Raw genomic sequence first — 12,639 nt, 5'->3', positions numbered from 1 at the left:
GAAGAGTCCATCATGTTTTTTTTAATCCTCTGTGTCTCCTTGGTTACAAGTAACTGTGTTAAGGAGGGGTGGGGGTGGTGGACGTTCACGGAAGGCTTGTATCATGTGGATGCGCTGACAGGGTTGTTAGAATTCCTCATGGGGGAGACAGAAACTATGCACTATAGCTTTAAGATTGGTGGTGCTTTGAGCTACATGCTAAGATCATCATAGTAACAGATAAATAAGAATACAAATTCAGCATCACTAAAAGAATTTGTAAACCGCGTTTTCATTGTAATCCATCTAGCACTACTGTTTTGTGAGGCATTTTGTTCAAAACCACAAATGTCAATCTCCTGGTGGCGCTAGAGGAAAAGTCAGGATCACAAAAATCGGTAGGATTCATCCTCTGGGGAACATGAATGTTTGTTCAAAATTTAATCATCCCATTCCATAGTTGTTGTTTTTTTTTTTCAGCAGAGCCATGCTGCTAAAAACTGAAAAGAAGAGAAAATGAATACTAATTTGGTAAAATGTGAATGTACAGTACAGCAAAATTATTGATTATTGTTGAATGGTAATTAACTGCAACACAAACACCCAAATACTTAAAATAAATGCATTTTCTGTATTCTTTTATTCTGATTTGTGTTTTCCTGATGCACCAGAGAGGAACGACCTTTGACCCTCATCCGTCAAAATGCCAATCAGTCAAATGCAGAATGCTGTACATTCTTCTATTGCATCGAAAGCAAAAAATCTGGAAGCTGCTTAAGGGCAATATATAACTAATTATAAAACACTACAATACTACTGTTTTATTTTGACACTCTCAGGGGGCTTCAGTAGAACAGAGCAGGAAGTATTGAAGCCTGCAATAAACATCCAAATCATAATGAAGTCACATCAAAGTGATTTATTTTCCATTCAAGAAAAATTAGATTACTCAGGGATCTTTATGAAACTAAATATTGTATATGGTTGTTTCCCTCGTCTCCTTTTTTTTTATCTTGTCATTTGAAGATGTAAAAGTCATTAATTTTAGATCTCGTCTTGGTTGTTTTTTTTTTTTGCTTTCCAGTGAGACAGCCAATTGCTTTTGATCCAAAATATATAAAAAATGGACAGTTTGACAAAAACAACCTTTTTTTTTTTTTTGCCTCTTTTATTTAAAACAAAGCTGCTTTGTGGAGCGGTGACAGAATGAGGAGGGAGTCATATTAGAGAACCATGAAGATGATGTTTTGATCCATTTATGAAACCCTATTCTGTGTGGAAAAAAACCGACAACCAGGCAAAAAACAACCAGACAAAAAGATAAATATAAATAAAATAATAAAATATAGATATAAGATAAATATAAACTAATCAATAGTTTAGTTTAGTCATATTTCAAGTACTGAAGTGATTTCCGGTGCTCTAAATTATTTTTGGTTTATGATTTTAAGAGTGTAATACTATATTTTGTCTATAACAAATGTTGGTAAGGTCTATGACGAAAAAAATCCAACAGCAACAACAGTTTTTGTTTTGTTTTTGAGTTATTCAATAAACCATAAATTTATTGGAAAGTAACCTGCTGTAACTCTTAAGTCTTGCTTAAGCTCCCTAAAGGCCCAGCAGTGTAATCACAAGTGGCTTTATTCTCCTGAGAGACAGGCCTCATCTGTTTGAAATGAATATAACCAGACTGTCACTTATTACATCCAGAGTCCAAATGAGATTTAACAGAAGAGAACAAGCAGTGACGACAGAAAAGTCCTTGTTGTGTCCGAGTATATCACAGCTCCGTCGGACAGTGTCCTCCTTTGTGTTTCTGACACAGAGTGAGGACCACTGGACATTTCTGCTCAACAAAGACTCATAGAAAATGTCTTGACCAAAACCAAAGCATGTCCCTCTGCCAGGCCTTTTTCATTTTTACAAGTGGAAAAAGAGCTTGAAAGATATTCAGTATTACTCCATTCCCTCTGAGCTGCGACCCTGCAGGCTTTGGATCATAATGGACAGTATGACATCCAATAATCCCTTCTGTCTTTTCATTCATATTTCCAGTGGCCTGTTGACTGATACGGTTCTGCAGCAAAACAGCGTAGCAGCATGGTAAGAACTTCTTTTAATTACCTTATGTGCTATTTAAATAAGTGTTTGCATCAATATTAAGTAGAACAATAGCCAATATTCCAACAGACTTTGAAATATAAGATAAAATACATATAGTATTTTACAAATAAATAAAAGTATCAGAGGAAGTATTCAGAGTAAAAGTCATGCATTCAAACTGCATTCTGCAAAATGTACTTTATGTACTCGTTGTGCAGTAAAATGTCAGTGTTTTTTAATATTATATCTGATGTTTCTTGACTAATATGACCGCTGCATTCATGTGTAATGTTGCATTTTACTGCTGTAGATGTTTAAAGCTATAGTACGTAGTTTCTGTCTCCCCCATGAGGAATTCTAAGTAATGACAACAAAACTGTTGGCGCGTCCACATGATACAAGCCTTCTGCGCGCGAAAGTCGCAGGACAACAATCTTCTGAACATAGACATACTGAGAAACACAGAGAGAGTTGTGTGAAGCTGATTAATTAGCTTTGTAGCAACTCATTTCGCAATGGCTTGAATGTAACGGACGTTCAATAATATCAAAAAGTTACACACTGAAGCTTTAAGGTTGTGCTAATTTTAACTCCTTTATATACTATTGGGTAGTTTAATCTACAGCAATGCATCATACTCGTTAAGATCCTCATATGTTTGTAGTAAGGCTGGGCAATACTGTATATCAATATTATATCAATATCAATATATCGTCTTAAGTTTTGGATTTCATAATATTGTTATTTGAAGTGTTGTTTTTTTCCTGGTTTTAAAGGCTGCATTACAGTATGATGTCATTTTGTGAACTTAACAGACTTACTAGCTGTTCTATTATTTGCCTTTACCCACTTAGTCATTGTATCCACATAAGTGATGATTATTTATCATAAATTTCATTGTGTAAATATTTTGTGAAAGCACCAATTGCCAACCCTAACCTGGAAATCCACACCCAAATCCGAAAGATCCGAAGGGTCTGGCATTGAGTAATGAAAATAGCACAACTCGAGAGGCGGCACCAAGCATGCATTTGAAAATCTCACTGCATGCAATTGGATAACACTACAACCAATCCCAACAATTACGGGATGACGTTTCCAGAGCGTACCTATACGCTTAGCTACCAGTGGAGCTAACTGGTAGATTAAACTCTTGCCGTATCCGGTTGGCAAAACCGCAAAAACATCCTTCTTGCAAAGGAACAATTCAAGCGCCGTCTTCTGTTCCTCTTTTAGATAAAAAGCCAAGTCTAACTCGTTTATTGTAGCGGGCAAAGCCGTTTCAAACAACTGGTGTTCTTCTTGCCATCTTGCAATGTTTACTAATGACTTGGACGTCGCAGCGCTATTGTCATCTGTTTAGCTCGCCTCTGGCCCGCCTATATCAGATACACCGATGTGATTGGTGCAGCTCGGCTACAAGGGCATAGTTAATCGCGAGAACTCTGGATGTCCAGTGTATGCCAACCCTACTAAACAATACAATATACAATACAATACAAAATCGCCACAATATCATTATCGAGGTATTTTTAAGAAAATATCATATTTGATTTTCTCCGTATTTCCCAGCTCTAGTTTGTAGCATCACTGTGAGAACCACGTATCTCTGTAAAGTCTACTTTTCATGGTGTCAGAAAAAACATCCCAGTTTTCAGCTTTGTGACAATGCATTTTCCAGCTGATCCAAAAGGACTTGTCAGCATTGCTGTCGTTAGCATTTAGCTCAGAGCACCACTGTGCCTAAGCACAGCCTCACAGAGCTGGCATGGCTGTAGACTCTTATGCCCACTTGTCCAATTTTCCCCTAAAATGTAGCATCTTCTGTCATACACTGCGACTGTCAAAGTATTTCAAAGAGCTTTCTTAAAGATGCCAAATGCTTCTCAGGCTCAGTACAGTCTCTCCTGATTTACATCCTCACCACAGCTCTGTGTCTCTCGGAGGAACAAAAGCCATCTGCCATTAGGCTGAGTAATGTGCTGCTATACAGTATGTCGCCTCTATGAGAATAAAGGCCTCATTGCTGTGTTCATGCCCTCTGCTTTATTTTATTTTTATCAGCATCCTGTGTGGAGTGACTGTACATTCCTCTATAAGCCTTCCTCTTTTTTTATAATCACTGCTGTTTGAAACTCTCAGCAGCTGCCTCGGGACACAGAAATAAACCATGTGAAAAATTGTGCTTTTTGCTTTTGTCGTGTCTCAAATTACACACATAAGCTTTTTTTCCTTTTTGATAATTTAAAATGGCTTATCCATTTTTTTTTAGCAATGAGGTGCCCTATTTTTAACTTATTTTAACTGGCTTCACAATTTAGTGATGCCTGTCCCATGTCATTGCTTTTCTACAGTACAAAAACAACCTTTTTTTCTTGTATAAATTGGACCCCTGTGAACTGAAAATGATATAACCCTGTGAATAAGGTGCAGAAACGGAGGACAACAGGCACAGAAATGTAAACATCCGCTCTTCCCCTGCACCACTAAAAGAAGGTTGAGGTTCATTAATCTCATTTTCAAGGTAGAAAAGGAATTTCAATGCTTTCTTTCTTTCCCTGTCAGTCCTCAAGAAGAAGCTCAGTAAAGCAGCGAGAGGCATCCTCCCTTCTGACACAGCCTGTCTTTTTAGTTTCTTCCTATTCAGAAATAAGTGAGCTAACAGGAGTGGAGTGGAGACCCTGGTTTCAGGGTTACATTTATAGCAGCACCCCAGAGGACTCTGGGATTTGGCAGTGATATCTTACAGATCTATGTTGTTATCATTTTTTAAAGTGTTTCCATAAAAGCTTAGATACCATTCAACTGCACTTCTTCTTGCAAACCAGAGAAACCATGTGAAATCTCATGATAAAAGTTTATCTTTAAAGCTGTGGTAGGCACTATTATTGGTGTGGTTGGACATAAATGTCATAATGATCTTTCAACTTATTGTAATTCAAGTGGTCTGGGAAAAAAAATAGACTTCTGCACCTTTTTTAGCTCTGTTTTTACCAATCGCAGGTCATTTTAGAGAGAGCGAGCATTCCTATTGGCTATTCTGCGCATGCATTTCCCATGCGACAGGGTGGAGAGGGAGAGCTGATCTACCAAGTGCAGCTTTAAACCTATCGTTCATTCAGTCACAATGTGGGAATTCTTTACATTTTTCTTGCTAGTGAGAAAAATGTAGTATAGATGCTTTTTATTGCAGTTTTAAAGCATTAAAGTCTACTACAAATGCTATTCGGATGAAACTCTTCTGGTTTAGTTATTCAGTGTAGTGCCCGTTCACAACTTATTTGGAACGGGCTGACTGCTTGGCCCCTTGTTTTGCAGCTTGTAGCTTTCTCCAGAACCATTTTACCCCGAAATAACACTTCTCTCAAAGCACAGTAAGCAACTAAGTGTATACTACTGACTTACTGTATACTTGTACATTAGAAAACATTGTACTACTACATTCACCTGACAGAGAACGTTGCAGATTCAGATTCTACTCAAAATATCACAATTGTAATATATAATGCACTATTGTTTTATTAATCTATCCAGCATGCTACCCGCTAGATGTCTGATCACGACTGCACAGGCGTCCAAAACACTTTGGCTTCAACACCAGTCAACAGATGCTGCTGCAGTGTTTGTTTTAGATTATTGGTTGTCGTTGTTGTTAATAATTTCTGTCTAGTTTCCAGTTTTCCATTGGAACATGTTCGATTGTGTAGTTTTTTGGTTTAGAAGCATTTCTTTGTGATTTTGCTGCTATACTTATAACAGTCATTCCGCTGCTTCCTCGACTTGTAGTTAGATGTCCAAAAGCATTCTACGGATACATGAAATAGTTCAACATTCATAGTGCAGTGAAAAATAAAGAGAATGCTTGTTTGCATCCCGTCTGACACTAGTAACTAGAAATAAACTACAGCTGTTAACCGACAGTTATTTTCATTATCGATTAATTCATTGTTTAACTCTGAAGTTTAAAATGTCAGAAAACATAAGTTAACACACTGGGTGATTATGACTAGCATTTTGATCCATTTTTAAGGCAATTATAAACAATCTAGTTTTACCTATCTTATCAACATGTAAAGACTTGTCAACTGTCAATATAAACACAAAGAAAACACATAGATAAACATCCAATCCTACCAGCATATTTTAAATGCAATCCCAGTTATGGTTTGGAGCATAAAATAAGATGGGATGGCCTGACAGTGTATGGGTCACTGTTAGCTGTCAGGAGAGGTCTTCACTTATCTTCTCTGTACAGCAAACCTCCCCTCAGCAGCTGAAATACTGCAGCACACACAACAGAAGCTATCTGCTGCTCTCACTGCAAACTTAAATCAGGAGCAGAGAATGAAATGAGTCCCTTTAATGTTACACATCAATCAGCTTTGTCCACCCACTCTGCCCTGTTGCCCATGCGAGCAAAAGACCATGATATGACTCCTTTATCATTCTGCTAATAATCTCCCCATTTATATATCTGTCCGATCACATCCGCCCACCTCCCCTCAGATGTCTGATTGGAGTGCACCGTCCTGAAATTCAAAAGTTCAGCAGACAGATCTAAGCTGGCCATGCACCGCTGCATCTGAAAATGAACAGCCAGCCAGCCAGCGATGTGCAGCTTCTGTGGTGGAGGCTCCTGGGGACTGCTGATAAGGTGGAGCGGACATTTATCATATATCCATTTAGTGGATAATATTTTACCATATGAATTACACCATTATTTAGAGAACTGCTGAAAAGCAAAATGGGGATTTGATGATAATATAACATCCCTTATTGCAGAGGGTGTCATGACTCCTACATTTACGTTTACATTTACTGTATTATGCAAGCTTGTGGAAATGCATAAACTTTAATGATGCAGCCGCAGCATCACATTATAGACTTTTATACTCAATGTTCCCTTACTCAGAATAAATTAAACTATACATTTCCACAACCCTCAGGATCCTATATAGTTAATGCCCACATTATTCAGCAAACATCATACCAGAATGCAGTTATTTTTCATTAATGGATACAGCTGCATATATCCTTGATTTAGGAACTGCATTAGAACAGATTCTTCTCATACAACGTGACTCTCTGTAGCCTCAAGGAAATCAGTAGCACTTAGTATGGTAACTGGATAGACAATAGGGAGACAATCTTGTTTATTGCAAATATTGTATAGCTGGATTTCCTCCTTTAAAAAAATCTTACAATAAAATGCAACCTATACACAAAAATAGCATCAATTTCCAGGCCATTGTGTTGGATTGCGCAATATTGTAAGAATGATTCAATTCAATTTTATTTATAGTATCAAATCATGACAAGAGTTTTCTCAAGACACTTCACAGAGTAGGTCTAGTCTACACTATATAATAATTTACAAAGACCCAACAATTCCAATAATTCCCCCAAGAGCAAGCATTTAGTGTGACAGTGGCGAGGAAAAACTTCCTTTTAGACAGAAACCTCAAGTGGTGAGGAAAACTTCCTTTTAGGGAGAAACCTCGGACAGACCCAGGCTCTTGGTAGGCGGTGTCTAACGGTGCCGGTTGGGGGTGTGATGAACAGGGGCAATAATAGTCACAATAAAGATAATGGAACTATGACTAGAATAGTAGTTGTAGTAGTTCATGGCGTAACAGGTCGCTGCAGGGCGTAGCAGGGCACTGCAGGGCGTAGCAGGGCACTGCAGGACATGGCAGGGCTCCGAGCAGAACAGCTGCAACCATGATTTAGGTGCCACCCTAATCCAAGGAAAACTGCGGGGCGAGAAAACATAAGGACTCCGAGGAATAAGCTCCAGTGCTAAGTTAGTAACAAGCATTTCTGGGACATGAATGCAGACGGATGGAAAGAGAGAGGAGAGAGGAGCTCAGTGTGTCAAAGGAAGTCCCCTGGCAGTCTAAAACAATAACAGCTGGTCCAAGACAAACCTGAGCCAGCTCTATAAGGGTTGGTAGATGAATCTGACGACTATGAAGCAGAGAAGAGAAGATGATCTTGTTCTTGTAGATTTTAAGGCCCGGTTTATGTAATTTATGATGCTATTTTACAGGAAGTAAACACCAGGAAACATGCTTTGTTTATGCTTATGGTGAAATGAGTGTTTGTTTATGACAGAAGCCAGCGGCCGTGAGCGCGGCTGCACTCAGGCAGGAGACTGACAGCCGACCTCTTCCCCCAGGATGGAGGAGCTACACGTCACCTGAGGGACTCAGGTACTATGTCAACAGCTGCAGTAAAGGTGAGAGCCACGCCTGAAAACATAAAGCAGCCTCAGTACATTAGCCCGGATTCTAATTAGCATCGGCACGGTTTTGTTGATGATGGTCAAAAATGATGGTAAAGATGTCAGAGTCGGACCAATGGCTCTATAATCTGTAAATAAATCAATCTGGAAAATAGTAACTATGGACCTGTGATCACTGTTGGAGCTCTCTAATAAGTAATACTGAATATATTTGTCTTCTCAGCAAGTTTTATAAATGCTCGATATAAAGTGATTTTCACCGGAATATAACATCCACAAGCATCCAAAGTACGTTGTGTTTTCTCATGCAAGAGGACACTGATCACCGCAGTTTACAGAAAGGAAAAGATCCTCTTGTGTACCATACAGGTCAGAAAGTGTCTTTATACAAAGTGAAAAGAAAAATAGGAAGAAAAGCAAGCGTTTGTATTGTAAATGTAATTTTTTTTTTTGTATTTTCACTTACAAACGTCCGTCTGTCGGTCGACCACTTTGGTCCAGACTGAAATATAAAAACTATAGATACTACAGAGGATGAACCCTACTGACTTTTCCTCCAGCGCCACCATGAGGTTGACATCTCGACAACTATTCACGTTTCCCTCAGGATAACTTTCCATCTAGTCCCATCATTTCCCTTCAATTCGTACAACAGTTTGGTGTCATCCTCAGTTGTACTTTGTGTTTAGTGCTAATTAGGAAATGTTAGCAGGCTCACACAGACAACACAGATGGTAAACATAGTAAACATTATAAACATCAACATTGTTGAGCCTCACAGAGTTGCTAGCGTGGCTGTGGACTTGGTGTTTTGTTGTATTATTGATTTATATACCCATTTTCTACCCATTTTTACATTTTAAATTAACACTGATAAATTCTCAGATTTTCTTTTTTAAATGTACTTTTTAAAGAAATGTAAGTCACTCAAGAAAGTTTAATTTTTATGCAGATGAGTTGCAGGAGCTGCAGCCAATAGCTCTCAAACTAAATGGGGCATCATTGCCGTATTATACTTTTGCAGTCAAATGTAGATAATAGATGTTGCAAAATGAAGATAACGCTAATAAGGTTTTCCCTGCTAATCAAAACCATAACAAATGAACAAGCTTTGAACTTTGTTATTGTAGCTCGCTCAGATAAATCAACCAATCGTATTATTTCTCTGCCTTTGAGACACATTAGAAAATAGAAATGAAAACTCTGTTGAGTCCATCAGACACAGAGGTCATGTATTTCTCTTCAGTAGCCATGTACTGAACTGTATCACCTTGTGTTTTGGTTTGCTTATCATGTCATCCAGTTCCCACTTCCTCAACACTGCGAACTATGAGGACTCATTATTATTCCTCCCCATCATCCTATCTCAGCAGTCCATTCATGTGGACACTGGCCTGCAGATTCGATCCACTTTAATCTAATTATCTTAAACGTGTTGCACAGCCAGCATCTGAGCAGTGAGATCTGTGGAATCAGAGGTGGAGCGATATTTCCTCTTATGCTCTAATACGCTGCTATCAAACAAGAGACTAAAAAGTTATGTTACTACAGAGGCTGGAAGGCAGGCAACCTTTCACAAACATCTGCTTTTGTTTGTGTGTGTGTGTGTGTGTGTGTTTGTGCGTGTGTGCGTGCTTGCGTGTGTGTTTAACACCTCATTTGGGAATGAGGGGGGATAGGACAGACTCTCGTGGGACAGAAGAGAAGAAAGGCTGCATCAACAACAACTCTGGCAGTGATTGCACTTTGGCTCACAGCACACACACACACACACACACACACACACACACACACACACACACACATCGAGCAGCAAAAAAACAAAAGACCCAAAAGCTATTTTTACATTCAGCAGCCATATGCCCGCAGCATTCACTTTTTATTTTGTTACAGTTTGTTGTTGTTTCGTGTCTGAATGTGGAGCTTCAAAAAGCTGCTACTGAGACTGTGTGTCATAGAGATGCACGCCAACAGTGTTTATTAGAAAGCTGCTTGTTGTTTTTAGTCTGTCATTTAATAGAGGAGGTGCTCAAATGAGGATCAGTTGAAATCCTTCCATTCAATCCCTCTGGAGTTGAGACTATGACAGTGGGATTTGGAACGATGAGAGAGAATTACAAGAAGGAGCTGAGGCTTAAAAAATGTGATTGTGTATCAAGATATTTGTTACAGTATAGGCTAGTGGCAATAAGTAGCAATTAATATGATAGAATAATGAAACTATCAGCCACAAGATAAGTTTTTAATGACTGAAAATGTAGTTGTTGATGCAGCACATGTACAGAAATTAATACAGATAAATAGAGAGGGTAAATAAAATATTAGAGCTTTATAAAACAAAAATAAAATTAGAAACTATACAAGAGCAATTAATCACACAATTACAAGGCAAAAGTGACAGTGGTGTGATTAGTAACAGCACTAGCATGTCAACAGCCTATATATAATATGATTAATAATATACAAGTAAAAATCCTTAGCATTTGTCTGTATTAATATGGAATCATAATAGAACTTTAATATAGTATATATACATAATATAGTAAATATAGTACAGTATGATATAGTATGGGATATGAGATATGGCATCATTTTGTGATAAATTACATGCCACTTTGCAACACAGTAAGACAGCAGAGATCTTATTTAAAAAACAGCAGGATTCGGCCGGGTTTAGGTTTGGCTGGGGTCGGGTTTGGTTGGGTCTGCTTATAGCACTGTTTAGTTACAAGCACTTCATAATGCTTTTTAACAATAATCATAACACATTATAAAGCAATTTATTATGACTAATAAGGTCAAGTATCATAAACATTAATGTAATATATATATATATATATATATATATATATATATATATATATATATATATATATATATAATATTCGGCCGAATCCTGGCACCGAATACAGGATTTGGCTTCGGATTCGGCCCAATATTCCGCAGAATCCTGGCACAGAATCCAGGATCCCAAAATCCCAAAAAATTATTTTCATTTTAAAATACTGAGATTTGAATCAGTATTTCACATATAAATGCTCACCATAGCTATACTTAGAGACTGTGTTTCTTAATTAAAATATGCACATTACAGTAACAAATGTCCATGATTCTTGAATTTCAGCATCCAATCACATACATTTGGACATTTGTGCTTTAAGTTTGCTTGATTGCACTTAAGGATCCACAGAGTAACATCCACATTGATTCACCCGCAGCTGTTACAGCGTGAAGGACTTCCTGCTCTACTAAGTGGAATGATTCTTGATTACTGCGTGTGAAGCACTGGCACAACAAGGTTAAACACTTTCTGTCTTTACTTTTACTGAATAATATTTAAGGGATATTTGAGGAGTTTAAGAAGAACTTCAGATTTCCTGTGCTTAGCTGAAATTGGCAAGAAACATACAGCAAGGAAAATCAAGTGTATGTTATTAATATTTTGTTATTCATAAAGTAATTTTTTTTATTGTAATCACCCAGTTAGATTTTGATATAATTTGTGTGCAAGGTGACATTTCGACATGAGGTTGGAGCTAGAAAACATCTTATAGAGCGTCCAAAATGGAGGTCTATCCCCTGAGGAACATGAATGTGTTCAGTACAATTCACAACGTTCTGACCATCAAACTTTGATATTCATATATTTAGTGTGGTTTTTGTGGTACTGTGTAACATAGATATTAACATAATTCTGGATTAATGCACGACATAAAACATCCTCGGTTGCTGCTTATTATATATTTGTCAATATTCTATTGGCCGATATAGTAGTTTTAAAATGGTGTTTTAATTGCGCTTGGCTTAAGAGGCCACTATGTGGGGATAGCCCCAAGCTCGCACTGAGCATGCCCAAAGCCTTTGGCAATAAAAGCACAACTTTGGTAGTAGGTCTGAAAAAGGAGAAAGCATTACTCATATGTGAGTGCATTATGCAGAATGTATTATAACAATGAGAGAAATGGGGATTTGAAGAAAAAAACTAGATATATGAAGTAGCAGTGCACATTATGTCATCAACATTCACATTAACAGGAGCATTGAAAATCTGCCACTTTGGGTGTGTAGAGCCAGAGAAGGTTTAGAACCGAGATGCCCCAACTCAAGTCATTTCCTGTATCTGTTTCACATGGGTTTTGCCATTTCCACGCCTCTTTCCATTTCTTCACACTCAGACTAACCCTGGGTCCGGGTCCACTGCAGCTACTTCTTGGGTCCAAAATGAAGTAGCGGCACGACTAAAAATGTTGGCTCACCTTGAAGAATCTCAGTCAACTAAGGAGTCTCTGACTAATGATTCAAATATTCGA

General features: G+C 38.0%; 1 protein-coding gene across 2 annotated transcripts in view; it reads left to right on the top strand.

Annotated features, from left to right (window-relative positions):
* Positions 1-1,930: 1,930 nt before the first annotated feature.
* gas7a (growth arrest-specific 7a) overlaps positions 1,931-12,639 on the top strand; it is a 37,186-nt gene continuing 26,477 nt past the window's right edge. Inside the window, exons 1-2 of one of the 2 annotated variants that reach the window (XM_028599904.1) lie at positions 1,931-2,085; positions 8,203-8,323. In XM_028599904.1, coding sequence (XP_028455705.1) covers positions 2,083-2,085; positions 8,203-8,323 — 124 coding nt within the window. In that variant the 5' untranslated portion in view covers positions 1,931-2,082. Of the gene's footprint in view, positions 2,086-8,199; positions 8,324-12,639 lie in introns of both variants that reach the window. The other variant, XM_028599903.1, reaches the window with a different exon arrangement.

Source organism: Perca flavescens, chromosome 15, assembly GCF_004354835.1.
Source record: "Perca flavescens isolate YP-PL-M2 chromosome 15, PFLA_1.0, whole genome shotgun sequence".
NCBI classification, from domain to species: Eukaryota; Metazoa; Chordata; class Actinopteri; order Perciformes; family Percidae; genus Perca; species Perca flavescens.
This window is presented reverse-complemented; position numbering and strand designations above follow the sequence as displayed.